Source organism: Monodelphis domestica, chromosome 3 (genome assembly GCF_027887165.1).
Source record: "Monodelphis domestica isolate mMonDom1 chromosome 3, mMonDom1.pri, whole genome shotgun sequence".
NCBI lineage: Eukaryota > Metazoa > Chordata > Mammalia > Didelphimorphia > Didelphidae > Monodelphis > Monodelphis domestica.
Window position 1 is genome coordinate 529913528 of NC_077229.1, and position 18201 is coordinate 529931728.

At 50.3% G+C, this 18201-nt stretch overlaps 1 protein-coding gene across 2 annotated transcripts in view; it reads left to right on the forward strand.

Annotated features, from left to right (window-relative positions):
• Window positions 1-18201, forward strand: part of CHD1 (chromodomain helicase DNA binding protein 1) — an 86046-nt gene that overhangs the window by 27768 nt on the left and 40077 nt on the right. For both annotated transcript variants that reach the window (XM_056825002.1, XM_056825003.1), the window contains exons 6-11: window positions 355-504; window positions 753-1012; window positions 2680-2905; window positions 13900-14000; window positions 14127-14305; window positions 15432-15559. In XM_056825002.1, coding sequence (XP_056680980.1) covers window positions 355-504; window positions 753-1012; window positions 2680-2905; window positions 13900-14000; window positions 14127-14305; window positions 15432-15559 — 1044 coding nt within the window. The remainder of the gene's footprint in view (window positions 1-354; window positions 505-752; window positions 1013-2679; window positions 2906-13899; window positions 14001-14126; window positions 14306-15431; window positions 15560-18201) is intronic.

Sequence of the window (18201 nt, forward strand, 5' to 3'; positions counted from 1 at the left end):
ATCTCCCCCCCAGCCGGCCGGGCCGTCCCGCACTGCTGTCCCACGTTAGCCTCCTGACGGCTCCTGACGCAGCGGGGAGGAGCTGCTGGAGACGCCCCCGAAGCGGGCCGTTTCCCGGGACTGGCGGGCGAGGTCTTGGCGACAAGCCTCGGCCCTTTGGGGTCGCCCCGAGACGTGTGACCTTGAGACTGGCCCGACTTGTGCTTTTGGAAGGCTGAGGCGGGGTCGGGAGCCGCCCTGCCACGCCACGCCTCCCCGCCCTGCCACGCCCCCGCCTCCCGGCCGGCCGGAGACCCTGGGCGGGGTGTCTGGGCTCTTGGGCGCGCCCTGACCGCGCTGTTCCTTGGGCTGCAGTGAGGACTGGCAGATGTCCGGGTCAGGGTCTCCCTCCGCGACGGCTTCAGATTCTGAGTCGGAAGAAGAGCGCGAGAAGAGCAGCTGCGACGAGAGCGAATCGGACTACGAGCCCAAGAACAAAGTCAGAAGCCGGAAACCTCAGATCAGGTACCAGAAACCCGCCCTTGGGGGGGGCGATTTGCATCTGGTCTCCATGGGGGGGGGGGCTTCGCTCTCTGATTTCACGGCGTGGAAACGCCCCAGTGGGGCAGATCCACGACCTCCTCGGGTCACTGGCTGGTGCGGCCGTGTAAGCAGTGCGTGTCGCGGCAGGATTCGAACCCGGGCTTCCCCCTCTGGCAGCTGGCCTCTGCGCGGTCCTTGGGCACACGTGCCTTTTGTCTTTCCTTTCCCAGAACGAAAGCAAAGAATGGGAAGAAGGTGTCCGGGCAGAAGAAGAGGCAGATCGCCTCCTCCGAGGAGGAGGACGACGACTATGACAAAAGAGGCTCTCGGCGCCAGGCCACCGTCAACGTGAGCTACAAGGAAGACGAGGAGATGAAGACGGACTCCGACGACCTGCTGGAGGTTTGTGGCGAAGACGTTCCTCAGCCCGAAGAAGACGAGTTTGAGACCATCGAGCGCTTCATGGACAGCCGGACCGGAAGAAAAGGAGGTATTTCCCTTCCTTTGCCCGGCTCTGCCCGACGGGCCGCCCTGCCCACGGTCCCGGCTCTGCCCAGCGGGCCACCCTGGCCATGGTCCCGGCTCTGCCCGACGGGCCGCCCTGCCCACGGTCCCGGCTCTGCCCAGCGGGCCACCCTGGCCATGGTCCCGGCTCTGCCCGACGGGCCGCCCTGCCCACGGTCCCGGCTCTGCCCAGCGGGCCACCCTGGCCATGGTCCCGGCTCTGCCCGACGGGCCGCCCTGCCCACGGTCCCGGCTCTGCCCAGCGGGCCGCCCTGCCCACGGTCCCGGCTCTGCCTGACGGACCGCCCTGCCCACGGTCCCGGCTCTGCCCAGCGGGCCACCCTGGCCATGGTCCCGGCTCTGCCCAGCGGGCCGCCCTGCCCACGGTCCCAGCTCTGCCCAGCGGGCCACCCTGGCCATGGTCCCGGCTCTGCCCAGCGGGCCGCCCTGCCCACGGTCCCGGCTCTGCCCAGCGGGCCGCCCTGCCCACGGTCCTGGCTCTGCCCGACGGACCGCCCTGCCCACGGTCCTGGCTCTGCCCAGCGGGCCGCCCTGCCCACGGTCCTGGCTCTGCCCAGCGGGCCGCCCTGCCCACGGTCCCGGCTATCCCTGGTGGGCCGCCCTGCCCACGGTCCCGGCTCTGCCCGGCGGGCTGCCCTGCCCACGGTCCCGGCTCTGCCCGATGGGCCACCCTGGCCATGGTCCCAGCTCTGCCCAGCGGGCCGCCCTGCCCACGGTCCCGGCTCTGCCCGACAGGCCGCCCTGCCCACGGTCCTGGCTCTGCCCAGCGGGCCGCCCTGCCCACGGTCCTGGCTCTGCCCAGCGGGCCGCCCTGCCCACGGTCCCGGCTATCCCTGGTGGGCCGCCCTGCCCACGGTCCCGGCTCTGCCCGGCGGGCTGCCCTGCCCACGGTCCCGGCTCTGCCCGATGGGCCACCCTGGCCATGGTCCCAGCTCTGCCCAGCGGGCCGCCCTGCCCACGGTCCCGGCTCTGCCCGACAGGCCGCCCTGGCCATGGTCCCGGCTCTCCCTGGTGGGCCGCCCTGCCTACGGTCCCGGCTCTGCCCGGGCGTTCCTTGCTGCCCACGGTCCTGGCTCTGCCCGATGGACCGCCCTGGCCACAGTTCCGGCTCTCCCTGAAGGGCCGCCCTGCCCACGGTCCCGGCTCTGCCTGGCGGGCCACCCTGCCCACAGTTCCGGCTCTCCCTGATGGGCCGCCCTGCCCACGGTCCTGGCTCTGCCCGGCGGGCTGCCCTGCCCACAGTCCCGGCCCCTTGGCCTTCCTCGACCCTCACAGAAGTGCCCTCAGGGAGGCGGCCTTCAGCTCGGCGTCGCGGCTTCTTTTGCCCGCCCGAGTTTTCCCAGGATTCCCTGCTTGGTTCCTGCTCTGCCAGTGAGACGGAGCTTTGCCAGACAGACAGGGACGGGGGGCGCCAGGCCTTGACGCGCGCCTGTAGAGACGGTCTTGGTCAGCTCTGCCTCTGGGAGTTGGCTGAGGGGCTGCGCGGTCACGGGGGCCTCCGGCCACGGCTCCGCCACGAGGCTCTGTTGTGGCCCTCTGAACCCTTGACGCGCGCCCGGCAGCCTTCCTGAGCCGCGGGGTGCGCCGCAGCGCGCTGAAAGAGCCCGAGACAAGCCCTTGTTTTTGTTTCAGCAACCGGCGCCACGACCACCATTTATGCTGTGGAAGCGGACGGCGACCCCAACGCCGGCTACGAGAAGGCCAAGGAGCCGGGCGAGGTCCAGTACTTAATCAAGTGGAAAGGCTGGTCCCACATCCACAACACTTGGGAGACGGAGGAGACCCTGAAGCAGCAGAACGTGAGGGGGATGAAGAAGCTGGACAACTACAAGAAGAAAGACCAGGAGACCAAGCGATGGTGAGTACGCCTTCTGGGCCCGACCGGCCCGCTCTGCCGGCCCAGCGCGGCCACGCTCAGGCACACAGGCCTCCAGGGCCAGACAGGCTGCCGGCAGGGACTTGAAGGAAGCCCGAGGAGTCCGGAGGGGGCAGATGGACGGGGGGAAGAGCAGCAGCTGGTGTCGGAGGGGGGGCGAAGGGGGCCGTGCGGGAGGGGGGAGGGGAGGCGGGGTCAGGAGTAGCTGCTACAGCCTTACTAGTAACAAAAACCGTTGATTTAGTATTGGGATGTCCATTAACAATAATGTGCCCACATGAGATAGAAGCATTATTGATAAAACATAGAACACAGGCATTCTCGGATCAGAGAATTACAAGGTATGAAATAACCTTATTAAATAGTGAAAATATTACCTTGAAACGCTGTTCAACTCTTAACCCTGCCACCTTGCTTCCAGATTTACCTACTTCAGGAGAACCATTACATAACTGTGAAACATTAGTGTCCATGGCAGAAAAGCCTCGAGATAATCTCTAGATTATCTAGATTAGAGAACCATCCAAGTTCCCTCCCCTCCATTCTCACATCTACCAATCACTGTCCATGTCTTCCCTGTGCCAGTGGTGGCTCTAGCTTAACCCAGGACCGCCCAGAGGTCTGTGGCTTTGCACATGTCTGTTGAAGGTCATATTCTCAAATAATTAAATCTTGATCCTTTGCTACAGCCCTTCCTAAATCCTGTTACCCTGAGTAGGGTAGAGATTGGAATAATTAAATTTTGATCTAGGCTGCAGCCCTTCCTAAATCCTGTTAGGACTGAGTAGGGTGGAGATTGTAATTTCCAAGACCTGGTTCTGTCATTCCAAGTATCTATTGTATCAATTCTAAAATCAATCATGACTCAAAGAACTTCCTGTTCTATGCTTAAGCATAGGTCAAAGCCCTTTCCATTGTTCAGCAAAAGGTTTCTGTCCTAAAGTAATCTTAAGAAGGGAGGAGGAGGAACCTCCCATGCCAATGGGGTTCACATTCCAATAGAGTTCCCACTATCAATAGGAAATTTTTCAAGTATGAAATTTCCCAATAGTGAAATTTCCAACATTTATAAGTCTAAGAAATTTTAAGGTTTACAATCCCCCCTGATGATCATTGGGAGACTAGTCTCCCCATTGATCATTTAACATAATCATTTTGTAGTTCTAAATTCACTTCTAACTAAAGATATACACAATATTCAATTTTCTAAGAGAAATTAGAATAGTGAGAGAGGAAATAGAAAAGAAAAGAAAGCAAAATCAATGTTTGCTAGGCACATTGACAGAAAGCCAAATTAGGGGCAGTCCCTTTTGGCATAAATGTGCACAGTTACAATAAATGTTCAATCAAAAGTTCAGTCCAATCAATCACATCCAAAGTTCATTCTTGATCTTCTTGATGAAGTGTAGGTTTTCGGCATCTTTCTGCAACAGTTCATTCTCTGGATATAAAAGTTTCAAGTTTCTTTCTTGAAGATCTTTTCTCAAACAGAATCAAAATCTTTAAATTTTTTTATAAAAGTAAAATCTTAAACAAAATTCTTGGATTTTATAAAAATACAATCTCAAACAAAAAAAAAATTCAAAAATAAAAAAAATTCTTAGATTTTAAATTAAAATACAATTCCCCCCTGAAGTAAGTATTTAAAAAATATCAAATTTAGCTCAGAATGCAATGTTCAGTTATGGGGATGTATGTGTCAATTATCAAAAGAATAGAAAAATAATCAAAAACATAAGAAAAATTCAAAATAGGCCTTGTATAGGTCCAGTTTAAAGTAATTTCTATCCCACAAGTATGTAGGACAGAATGCAGTAATATTTCACTTAGCCATTTGTAGCCAAGACTACAGGAAGTTGCCATAATATAAGAAGAAAAGAATTAGAATTCTATTTTGATGGGGAAATGTCATTCCCTCGTCTGATTTTTTTCCTCAGGGATATGGGGAGCCAGCATGATAGTCAAGCTTTTTACTTGTTTAAGTACTTCGAAAAGAGTGTAGATACAAGGAAGTCCTACGACTTAAACATAAGTTAAGCGTCGCAACCTCGAGTCTCACTTTAATATTTCTTGTGTGCTCTATTGGCACTATTCAGGTTTAGTCTGTGCTCCTTGTTTTTATCCCTTTTCCTGTAATCAGACACAAACATTAATCACAGTCCTATAATATTTTATCAATAAATGGCAGGTTCCCATAGTTTAAAGCTTTTAGGCATATATTGATATTATAGCAAGAGTATATATATTAACTTGTATTACTGCAGGGAAAAATAATATTAATATTAATTATGTGTACCTTCAGTACAAAAAAATGAGAAAAAAATCAAATATTCTGATCAAAAAATAAAAGAAAAGAAATAAGAAAAATAAGAAAAAAAATCAGTAATTCAATATATTCTTAAAAAAAAAGCATCCATTTGTCTATGGATTATTAACTCCAATTCATATGATAAGATAGAGTCACAATTCATAGGATAGAGTCAATCGGTTTCAGCAGACGATGCTTTCTTCACATGTGAGCAGTGAATCCAAGAGTCCTTTTCTCCAATCTTTATGGATGTTGGAGTAGTTAATAATATTTGGAATGGTCCTTCCCATGAAGGTTGAGTTGCTCCAGTTCGCTTGAAATTCTTGATATAAACTTTATCTCCTGGGTTCAGGTCATGCAGAGAAAAGTCTAATGGTCCGGCTTGTACTGCAGCTCCGGATTCATGAAGTTCACGTAGTTTGTGCTGTAACTCCTGTATATAGGAAGCAATAGTAATATCTCCCCCTAATAGCGATGTATAAGCCGGGGAGAAAGGCTTAGCCTGTATAGGCGGATGTACAAAAAGCATCTCAAATGGTGAAATATGTAAGTCTCCTCTAGGCCTGCTTCTAAGATAAAATAGGGCCAGAGGGAGAATTTCAGGCCATTTTAAATGGGTCTCAGTGCATAATTTGCCAATCATAGTCTTAAGTTCTTTATTCATCCTCTCCACTTGGCCTGAGCTCTGGGGGTGATATGGAACATGGAATTTGGGAGTTATCCCCAAGCAAGAATATATCTGGTTTAGAACAGAATCAGTAAAATGACTCCCTCTATCGGAGTCAATACGTGCTGGCAGGCCAAAATGAGGAATAATTTCTTTTAAAAGTATCTTTGCAACAAAATCTGCTGTGGCTCGGGTCGTAGGAAATGCTTCCGGCCATCTGGTTAGTTGATCTACAATTACTAGACAAAATTTATAACGTCCAGCTTTTGGCATTGTAATGAAATCTATCTGTAGATGTTCAAAAGGTGTGTAAGCCAGAGGACGTCCCCCAAAGGCTTTTCCACGATATGCATGTTGGTTATATGCCTGGCAAATAGGGCAGGCTGAACATACTTTAGAGGCTATAGTAGTTATACCAGGGGCTATCCATACTCTCTTGACAGAGTCCACAATGCCCTGGGTGCCAAAATGACCATTTTTATGAATAGATTGGCAAATTTGGTTATAGAAACTTCTAGGGAGCAGGGGTTTTCCTTCAGATGACACCCATACTCCATTAATTTGTTTTGCTTTAAATTTTTGTTTCCATTTTTCCACTTCCTTTTCATTATAGGAAAGTGATAAATTGAAATTATCAGTGGTTGTTAATGTTAAAATTAATCCAGGTCCTTCTATGGCTGCTAGTTTTGCAGCGGCATCTGCTCGGTCATTTCCTCTAGAGACAGGGTCAGAGCCACCTGTATGGGCAGAGCAATGAACTACAGCTAGGGCTTTAGGCAGTTTGAGAGCAGAAAGAACTTCATTAATAATTTCTGCATTAGCTATGGATTTTCCAGCTGAGGTTAAAAATCCTCTCTGGAGCCATAACATCCCGACTGAGTGGCAAATGCCGAAAGCATATCTAGAATCTGTATAAATTGTTGCCTTTTTATCCCTGGCAATTATACAAGCTTGTGTTAGAGCTATGAGTTCTGCTCCTTGAGCGCTAATGTTAGAAGGTAGTGAAGCTGACCATTCAGTGGCAAATTCTGAGACTACGGCAGCTCCAGTGTAACGTATGCCATCCCTCATAAAAGAGGAACCATCGGTAAATAAAATCAGATCTGCATTGTCTAAGGGAGTGTCCAAGAGATCTCTCTAGCGGGCTGCCACCACAAAGATGCCAACCGGCTCTGACGAAATCACCTGCCCACGTCGTGCAGCCGGCGGGCGGGGTGGCCGGCCTGGGGGAAGGTCCACCAGATGATGCGCAGAAGGCGCTGTCAGAGAGACGGAAGGAAGACGAGGCAAGAGCGAGACGCGCAGAAGGGCACGAGGGCGATTAGGAGGGCGAGGGCGGAGGCTCGCTCTCTACATCCTCCTCCATCGGGCGGCGCCGGAGCCATCAGCTCAGAGAGAGGAAGAGGCAAGGCGGTGGAGGCCCCCGTTGTAGACTTCCAAGAGCTTCGAGCGTGGCGACAGGCAGCGTTTCACGTCCTGCCTCAGAACTCCCCTCCCAGCAAGCCTGCCGTCAGGGGGCGTCTCTCAAAAGGGCTCATGGAGGCTCTCTGCCGCTGAAGAACAGCTGGCAATCTCCACCGATCCACTGGCCCAGCCTGAGGCTTGCCTCAGGAGTCTGTTGGCTCTGCTGCAGGCCAGGCGTCCTGTGCAGGACTCTGGACAGTCCAGAAGACCAGGAATCTCGAGCCTCGTCCTGGAAAATGCATTCACTTCCTCAGAAGAAGACCTCAACTAGACCTGTCTTAGGGCCACAAACCAGTCAACAAGCCCTTCTCAAATTCTTAGTCAGCTTGAACATGGCTAAGCCTCAGTCCTAAAACATTCTCTCCTCTTAAGGATCTTAAACTCTGCCTGGCGAGATCCATTGTTTCTAAATTGGTACCAACTAAGTGATATAGATTAAATAGAGACCAGCTTAGTAGCTGGAAAAGCGAGGAAAGGCCCCCTGAGCTGTACTTAGGCTGAATTTTAAGGAAGCTAGGAATTCTAAGACGCAGAAATTGGGGCGTAGAGCGCTGCAAAGGGAGGGGAGCAGGCAGGGCAAAGTCTCCTAGATGTGAGCAGTAAGCATGTTGTCATGGCTGAACTGTAGAGCTTGTGGAGGAGAATCAAGTGTAAGAAGGGAAGTAGCCAGAGAACACTTTCTGAAGAGTTTTAGATTCTAAACGGACTCTTCCCTCCTAGGGTAGACGGGAGCCTCTGGAGTTCACTGAGAAAGGAATAGTGTTGCCGTTAAAAGAGTGGTTGGCATAAACTGTGACCGTGGAAATGGGGTTTCAAAGCAAAGATATAGTGGTCGCCATGGGAAAATTCCCAAACATGAAATACCCAAGTCAGCTGGGTTTTTATGGAGATTTTAATGGATACAAATTAAGGAATGAATGAAAGAGAGAGAGTAAGAGGAAATAATGAGAAAAAGGCTAGGCCAGCCTAGGCTTAAGCCTTAAGAGAGAGATCAGTCATTCTTTTATCAACTCACAAGATCCTTCCAAGCAAGATTTTAGTGTTCAGAGAGACCCTCCAGTTTAGCTCAGGAAGCCCAGCCTCCAATTCAGCTCCATAGCTGAATCCCCTTCAGAGGCCTTCTGACCTCCTTTTAAAGAGAATTTTCTCCTATGTCACCTCCCCTAAGTTTTCACAGTAGACATTTTCACAGGACTGACCATTCTTAATTCACACCTGAGTAGACTAATCTTGTCCTTTGCAAGTTGGCCTGATTTAATTTGACCTTCATAGGTACTTAACACCCTTTTGTATTAGACCTAAAAATTAGACCAGCTTAAGGGCTTTTGCCTCACTATAAGTATGAGTTCCAAGTACTTTTCTTTGATTGTTCAGTAAGGAGTTTACAACTGTATCTTCCCCTAAAGTATGCCTAAGTATGGGTGGAGTAATGTAAATTTCTCACATACATTCCTGATAAGTACCTCCATTGTTTAAAATGGGAAATAGCCTTAACCAAATGTTCCAAGGTAGCGTCTGAGAATTTTTAAGATTCACAGTAGGGAGATAGGAGGTTTGTCACATGGACACTTTGGCACCCCTGGGTTAAGAAGGGGGAGAAGCGAGTCACAGCACGATTAACCGTAGCCGTGACAGAGGCAATGAAGTTCCGAGTGAGGGTCGTGACTGAAAATAGAGACGGGGATGCCATTGAAGAGACGTCCTAGTCTAAGCGTTAGCCACAGGGATGGATGATGGGGGTTACGTGAGAGGAAGCTGAGAATGACACTAAGCTAAGGCTCTCCGTGTGCAGGAGTGGAAGTCAGTGGTAGCCTCGAGAGTGAGGCCAGATTAGAGGGAGGAGAGCGGGACGTTTGGGAGAGCCAAAGTGCATCTGGGTAATGGAGAGACGAGCCGGGAGAAGGTCGTTGCGCTCTGAGGAGCGGATGAGGTCCGAAGGGAGTGTTAGTGCCTGAGCCCAAGCGAGGCTTGGAATAGCCCCCGAGAGTGGGTAAGGGAGGCCCAGTGTGAGATAAAGAACTCGGGCTGGGCCCATCGGCACCAGTTTGAAGTTCCTTTGTCTTTGTTCCTCAGCAAAGTAACATGCTAGAGATGTGGATGAGCAGGAGTCCTCCGGGCTTCGGGGTTGGGCATTCAGGCCTGGAGGGATGCCGAGCGTTGTACAGACCCGGCTAGTTCACCAGGCACGGAGGAGAGACGCCGGAGACAGCACTGAAGGAGGGACGAGAGCGACGAGCGACTGGGGAGGAGAAGAGGGAGGCTGAAGGAGAGCGAGAGACCTTGAACGAAGGAGGGGATACGGGGGGCGAGGAAGGTGGAGGGACTCTCCCACCAGGCCGGGGGCGGGCCCATCGGCTCCTATGCCGAGCCCATCTGCCCGCACCTCGGGCCTCGCGTTCCTCCTCATAGCCTGCCCAGCGCCCTTGCAGGCCTTTGACAAGTTCCTGGGGGTGGAGCTTGAGCCCCGCCTGATGCCCCAGAACCCTCCCAGGGACAAGTGGCGGCTCTCCTTCATCTCCCCGCACTGGCTGGCCTCCTCCGATTCCTCACTTGTCAGGCCAGTGGCCGCCTTCAGAGCGCTTGCCCAGCAGGCGAGGCTGGAAACGACTCCCGACCCCGATGGGCCCAGGGCGTGTTGTAGCCGGCCAACGCCGGTCATCGCCGGGCACCGAGTTCCACTCCCTGCCCGCTGGTCTCTGGGCACCGGGGCGACTCTGCCTCGCGGGAGTCTCCCACACGTGCCGGCCCCGTCACGAGTGGGCAGGACACGCCTGCTCTGCCTGCTCTGCCTCCGCCTGCGCTTGGGCGATGCCCGTTCTCGCCCCTTTGGACATCGTTGGCGCGCTCTCACAGACCTATCGCGACTGTCAGACAGTGTGCGGCTTCCCCCGCATCAAAGGAGCTCCTGTGTATGCGGGGCTTACTGCGCGCCAGCCTTACGAGTGTTGTTTGACCCTTACAGTGACCGCTAGCTCTGTCTTCTAGAGGAAACTGAGGCTGACGGAAGCTGCCACGTGCCCTCGGCTCAGGTAGCTCCTTAATGCCCGAGGGGCGATCTGAACTCGGGGCTTCCAAGCCCCGTGCTCTGCCCGCTGTGCCGCGTGACGCACAGCCCCCGCTCCGTTATCGGACAGTCGCCCCTTCAGCCGCCAGAGTGTCTGCCCCCGAGATTCCCTCCGGCTGGGCCTTTCTGTGTCTAGCTGGAAGTTGTTGTGACTAGAGAAACTGCCAAACGAGCGCCGCTACAAGGTAAATTCTCCTATTCTCTTGGGCTACCCAGTGAAGCCCCTCTTCGTTCATCTGGACACCCCGTCATGCTTCGCCGGCTTGCTTCTTCCTTCGATGATTGCTCCTTTGTCCCCTAGTTTGAGGTTTGCACCAGCCTCCCTGACTCTGCTTCACTGATTGCTCTGATATGCTCGGCCTTCTGTTGTTTCACGTACGTTGTTGTTATTTTTCCTAGTCCTACGAAATAGCTTTTGGACAGCTTCCTTAGTGAGTAAGTAGATCAGATTTAGGTTACGTTGCCATTTTTATTATATTTACTCAGCCTAACCACGAGCAGTTGTTTAGACCGGTTTTGTGTGGAGAGTCTTTGGTGATCCATTTCCTGCAGTTCCCAGGTCTGTTTTGGCAGGGAGACTCCGACTGCCCTCCAGTATCTGCTGTTAATTTCAAGAGAATGTCTTTTTCTGGCTTTTGCTGCCAGGCTTTGTTATATAGAAATATATAGAAAAAACTATATAGACATGCTGATGGGCTTATTTTATAGCCGGCGACTTTGCTAAAGTTGTGAATGATTCCAACTCCCTTTTTTAGTTGATTCTCTGGGGTGCTCCTGTCTAATATGATCATTGATGGATTTTAAAACTGTTAATAGCGCCTGTCTCTTCTCCATGAGTCCACTGACTGCTAGTACCCTATCAGCAACAGAAGAGAGCTACCTAGGGCCAAGGACTGGTTTTCACTTTGGGGGGTTTTATCCACTGGACCACTGGTTGGGAGGTAGAGCTTGTCTTATAGCCAAGGTGACTTGGAATCAGGTCTGACTCCACCGTATCCTGGCCGTGTGGTGCCCAAACCACTCAGATTCTTAGCAGTTCTCTAGGACATACGGTGTAGAACCCTTGCTGATCTGCATGCGTAGCCCGAGTTTGTTCACTGGAGTTCCCTAGACCAATGAAATCATGGGTGCACACCACATCTTCATGAATTGCCTTGGCCAGATCACTTCACAAAACATCTTACCATTTTCAATTTGTAACATTTAGTTCTGAAATCTTATTTAGGCATTAGGTGACATATTTCAATGATCAGAAATTCCAAATTTAAAATTTCTGAACTAATGAAGTTTTATTTTAATTGGTGGGCAATTAGGTGGTCCAATGGAGAGAGTGCTATATCTGGAGTCAGGAAGACTTCTCTTCCTGAATTTAAACCTGACCTCAGATATTTACTAGATGTACGATCCTGGGCAAATCACTAACTGTTTTGCCTCAGTTTCCCCATTTGTAAAATGAGCCGAAGAAAGAAATATCAAACTGCCCTAATATCTTTGTCAAGAAAATCCCAAATGGTTTTAAAAAAAGTTGAAAGGTAGTCATATTTGGGTGAGAAAGGGAATTTGATAAGACTCCTTTCTCCGTCTTTAAATAGTTTATATGGTATTGAAATTAATGATTACTTAACTGTTTGATAGAATTCCCTAGTGAATACATCTAGTGCTGGAGATTTTTTCCTTTGGGAGTTCAATGATTACTTGTTCAATTTCTTTCTTTTTCTCTTTCTCCTTTTTTCTTCCTTTCTGCCTCCCTCCTTTCTGCCTCCCTCCTTTCTGCCTCCCTTCCTCCCTCCCTCCCTCCCTCCCTTCCTTCCTTCCTTCCTTCCTCCCTCCCTTCCTCCCTCCCTTCCTCCCTCCCTTCCTCCCTTCCTTCCTCCCTTCCTCCCTCCCTTCCTCCCTTCCTTCCTTCCTTCCTCCCTTCCTTCCTTCCTCCCTCCCTCCCTTCCTTCCTTCCTTCCTCCCTCCCTCCCTTCCTTCCTTCCTCCCTTCCTCCCTCCCTTCCTCCCTCCCTCCCTTCCTCCCTCCCTTCCTCCCTCCCTCCCTCCCTTCCTTCCTTCCCTCCCATTCTTCCTTTTACTTTCTTTCCTTCCTTTCTTTTCCCCCAATTACCAGTCATAATCATTTGCAACATATGTTTTCCAAAATTATAAGATCCAAATTGTCTCCCTCCCTTCCTTCCCTCCTTAGGGAGATGGTAATCAATTTAATCTGGGTTATACATGTATTATCATGCAAAACATGCTTCCATTTTGGTCATTTTTATAAGAGAATGCACATATAAAAACCAAAACCCCCAAATAAAAACAGAAATAAACTAATGTGAAAAATTGTATGCTTTGAGCATTCTGACTCCAACAGTTCTTTCTCTGGAGTTAGATAGCAATAGCATTCTTTGTCATAAGCCCTCCAGAATTGTCCTGGATCATTGTATTGCTGAAAATAGCCAAGTCTTTCACAGTATTGTTGTCACCGTGTGCCGTGTGCTCCTGGTTCTGCTTATTTCACTCTGCATAAGTTCATATAGATCTTTCTAGCTTTCTCTGAAATGATCCTGCTTAACATTTCTTATAGCACAATATTATTCCATCATCAACATATGCCATAATTTATTCAGCCATTCCCCAATTCCCAGTTCTTTGCCATCAGAAAAAGAACAGTTATAAATATTGTTGTAGAAGTACGTTCTTAACCCTTTTCCACCTCCATCCTTTTAAAAAAATGCATTCTTATTAGCTTTGATTTCTTCGTCTGAAAACTGCTTGTTCGTATCCTTTGGGCATTTGTTAATTAGGGAATGACTCATAGTCTTATGAATTTGACGTCATTCTTTATATATTTTAGAAATGATACCTTTATCAGAAAAATTTGCTGTAAAATTTTTTCACTAGTTTTTTCCTTTCTAATCTTGGTTACATTGGTTTTGTTTGTACAAAAAATGAATCATTTTACATTTTACATCTCTTGTTTGGTCATAAATTCTTCTCTTCTAATATCTTATAAGATGAGATTATTTAAATATTCTATTTCCTCTTTCATTAATCTGGGCAATTTACATTTTTGTAGATATTCATCCATTTCACTTTGTCAGTTTTACTGGCGTATAATTGAGCAGAATAACTCCTAATAATTGTTTAAATTTCACCTTAATTGCTGCTGCATTTAGTCTTTTCATTTTGGATGACAATCATTTGGTTTGTTCTTCTTTTAAGTCAAATCACCCAGGAGTTTTATCTATTTTAAAATTTTGAGATTTTTGTCCTGCTTTCAGTATCCTCCTAGCTTTCAGATACCTTGAGATTACCTTAAAAATTGTATTGTCTCCATCATGGACCTGTTGTGCTTGCTTTAACCTAGCTGTCCTTCCCAACTTTGTCTTCTGTGCCATGTCTTTGTTCTTGTATAGCATGTCTAAGAATGAACTAATAAGAAAAATGATTAGACCGCCAAGTGAAAAGTATGAAATATTTGTTTCTTAGGTTGAAAAATGCTTCTCCAGAAGATGTGGAGTATTATAATTGTCAGCAGGAACTTACAGATGATCTCCATAAGCAGTATCAAATAGTAGAAAGAATAATTGGTTAGTAACCGAATTTACTTCTATTTTCCTGTCTCCTCTTTATGCTTTTTCCATAAGTTGTCATTTCGAGAAATGGTAACATTTTTTACTTGTTATGAAAACTAACATGGCTTCTTTATTTCACAGCTCATTCCAATCAGAAGTCAGCAGCTGGCTATCCTGATTACTACTGCAAGTGGCAGGGCCTTCCCTATTCGGAATGTAGCTGGGAAGACGGGGCTCTCATCTCCAAAAAGTTCCAGCCACGCATAGATGAATATTTCAGTAGGAATCAATCCAAAACCACCCCCTTTAAGGATTGCAAAGTAAGTATCCGTTGGAGCTTTCCGATAGACTTGACCCGTGGAGAATCACTTCTAGCCAGTGAGCTAGCCAGATAGCCAGAAAGCATTCCTAGACGGTCTGGTTAGTCCAGATTCACACATCCATAGAGGCGAGCTCAGACGGGGAGTGGAGGAGAGCAAGGCGTAGAGTTGGACGTGGCAAGTGCCGGAGAGAGCCGGAGCCCTCAGAGCGTTCTCGGAGGAAATAAAAGAGCCCCTTCCGCACACGTGCCACAGTTAGAAAGGGACCTATTGCAGAGGGGGAAACAAATGAAAATCTGTGAGGGCGACTTGGCATGGCATGAGCTGTCGTGACAGCTTCTCAAGTCGGGTTCAAGGCGGATGCACAGGAACAAGAGCTTTGGCGTGCTTGTCCTGGGGAAAGAGGCAGCAAAGGAGCATGCGAGAGTGGGGAGAAGCAAGTAAACCCGCGGGCTTCTTTCCTGGCCCGCGTTATTCCTCTGTTGCCCGATGCAACTGGCAATTAGCATCAGTTTAGCGAAAGGCGATCCAACGAAGACCAGAGTTTTTAGGTGGCGACGGCCGGCCTTTCAGACCTGCCTTGGCTTCCTGGCTTGGAGCTTGGCGCGGCTTTGGCTTGGGATCCTTGGCTACTTAACGGGCCACGAGACTCGAGGGACGTCCAGGCGCTCGGCTACCTCGGGGTGTTTGCGGAGAAGGGCCGGGCTCTGATGTCCCTCTTGTGTGAGCCCCGCGCACTCGCCGGCCCTGCTCGGCCATCCTGCCGCTTGCCGCAGTCGCGGGAGCGCGGCGCTGTGCTCACCATGGCTGGCACGAGTGGCGCACTCTGAGATCGGTGGCAGCCTCGGGGGCATTGGGGGGGACTGAAATCGGTGGCGGTATTGGGGGGGACTGAAATCGGGGGCATTGGGGGGGACTGAAATCGGTGGCAGCCTCGGGGGCATTGGGGGGGACTGAAATCGGTGGCGGTATTGGGGGGGACTGAAATCGGGGGTATTTGGGGGGGACTGAAATCGGGGGTATTTGGGGGGGACTGAAATCGGTGGCAGCCTCGGGGGCATTGGGGGGACTGAAGTGCTGATCTCTTCTGTGGACGTTTTGCAGCCTAACCCTTTTTTCTCCCAAGGTGTTAAAGCAAAGGCCGAGGTTTGTGGCGCTGAAGAAGCAGCCGTCCTATATTGGGGGACCCGAAGGCTTAGAATTAAGAGATTATCAGTTGAATGGCCTAAACTGGCTTGCCCATTCATGGTGCAAGTAAGTACACTGAATGTTTCGTTTCATATTCAAAGAGGATGGTTTGGATTTGGAATAGACAAATAGAATTCCCAGTGATTTCGTGTAACGTTAAACAGAATGGAATGACTAAGCCGTTATTAAGTGGGGATTGAAAGGGAACAAGCATTTATTAAGTGCCTGCTATGTGCCAGGCCCTGTGCTAAGCGCTCTACAACGATCGTCTCAATATTCCTCTGTGCTGTCCCTATTGTTTCTTGGAATTACTTCTCAGCTCATTGTAAATGGCGACAGGCTTGCAAGTAGGAGATGTCCCGGAACTTGACTTTCCTCTTTGGGTCGTGCCACTCTCAGCAGCTTGTTCTCACTTCTCTCTTCCTCTGCTCCCCTTAACTCCACTGCTGCCTCCATGTCCAGTCCAGGTCAGGGTCTTCCACATCTTCCCTGGTCCCATCTCTCTTTCATTGATCATCATCTAGTGATCATTTTTCTGCCCCACCCCTTCCTCTTTCTTCTCTCACTTTGTCTTCCTCCTGGCTGTATCCAGCCACAGCCCTTTCGTTTTCCCGTTGTCCTTCTGGGAGTCCTTCGATTCTTCAAAATTGACCAACAGTCATTTGGGGCAACTTGGTGGTGCACCAGGTCAGCGAGGTCCGAGTGCAAATCCGGCTGCCCCGGGACAAGTCACGTAACCCTGTTGGCCTCAGTTTCCTCATCCATAAAATGACCTGGAGGATTAAATGTCAAACCCCTCCATTATCTTTGTCAAGAAAACCCCAGCAAGACACAACTGAACAGCAAGAGAGATTTATTTAGAAGAGCGGTGGAAATATTACAGCCGTACATATTTTATATGTTTCTATAAATCAAAAAAGTTGTCCATTAAGTCAGATTATTTCCTTCCTTAGCTCTTCATGCTTAGGATTTTTTTTAACCCATATTTCTGTCTTAGAATCAATAGTGTGTCTGGGTTCCAAGGCAGAAGAGCGGCAAGGGCTAGGCGGTGGGGTTGAAGTGACTTGCCCAGGGTCACCCAGCTGGGAAGTGGGCCTCCCGTCTCTAGGCCTGGCTCTCAATCCCCTGACCTACGCAGCTGCCAGAATTTTGTTAAGGTTAAAATGATACCACACAGGAAAAAAAGTCATTTCCTTGCACTGTTGGTTATAGCAGAGCCACGAGAAGCTAGGGCAGCGATTTTCCGGGTTTTTGGTCATTCACTTCATCAGTAAGATGTTCTGAGCAGTTATAAACTCACATGCATAATTTCTTCCCACGCTGAAGATGGACTGTTCTCTCTACTATAACTATTCAGAAAAAAGGAATTAAAAAGGATGAGAGAGATTTTTTTTAAAGCCCTCTTTTAAAATGATTTAGAAATAGTCTGAAAACTCTTGCTTCAATAAAGAAGTCAGCATTTCTAGAAAGGGCAGCAGATACTCATCTGTGCTTATCTGTGCGTCATGCATGCAATGCACAAAATTAAAAACTAAAGGGATGTGATGAAATGATTTTGAAATGACTTATTTTATTTTCTGAAAGCACAAAATCCCATTTGCTTTTACTGAACACAGTTGAGAACTTTTTAGCATCTTGTCATGCCGTGATTTTTTTATTGGGGTTTAAAGGTTGTCCGTTGAAAAGCTTGACCCCAACGGAAGCACTGTGTCATGGGTGACGGCGCGGCCTCGCACCGTGCTCATTCTTTGGCGGAGCCTCTTTGCGTGACGTTGCGAGTTCTGCGACACGAGCGGCAAAGGGCGGTTTGCAGTCTGGCTATTCGGGCTCCAAACTCTCCGCAGGAAACGTTTCGGAGTGGCGCGGCTCGCCTTTCCAGCGAGAAGCTGTCCCCAAGCTTGCAAACCGAAGGGATCTGATGAGTGACGTCATTTTTATCAGCTTGCGGGCAGCGCAGGCGTGCCCCACGCACGGGCACAGTCCTGCGGGCAGTCTGTTGGTGTCGAAAACCACGGATTGGCGTTGTGCCTGCCGCAGCGTGTCCCCCTTGCCTTTTCATCTGGAGGTGCGTTAGAGCACTGCTCGGGGTCGGAAAGCTCTGCTCCCGCTCCTCCCCACCCCAGTTTGGGTGCTGAAGACGAAGAAATGAGCCCAAGCACACCGAGCGCCCCACCAGTGAGGGCTCCTTCTTAGCCGCCTCACTGGCAGCGGCTGCGAGCCTGCACTTCCAGGAAGCCCCGTCCCTCCGCCTTTCTGGCGGGCGGCTGAAACGCCAGCGGAGCGGCGGCGTCCGGCCTGTGGCTCCGGGGTGCCTCCTAAGAGCCGGCGAGTTGGGAGGCCCTGGAAGGCGTCCCCGCCCAGCATCTCCGGGCCGCGGGCCGCCCGCCCAATGGCTGTCCTTCCTGTGGCGGAGCTGCTGCGTGCGCAGCCTTGGCGCCAGGTCCAGCCACAGGCAGAGGCTCTTTGGGGTCCTGTTGTGGAGAGCGCCAGGGACGCTCTGAGGACCGGCCCGTGAGTGACTCCCACGCGCCCCCCAGCCCTCGTAGCTGCCTCCCACTCCCGTCCTACACCGAAGTCCCAGCGCGGTGAAAGGGCCCCGTCGGGGCCTCGCTCGGGCATCTCCCACTCCGGAGGACCCTTTACCGGACAGGACGGACGGGGCGCTCTCTGCCTGGCTTCCCCCTTCCTGCCTTTCTGTCCCTTTCCAC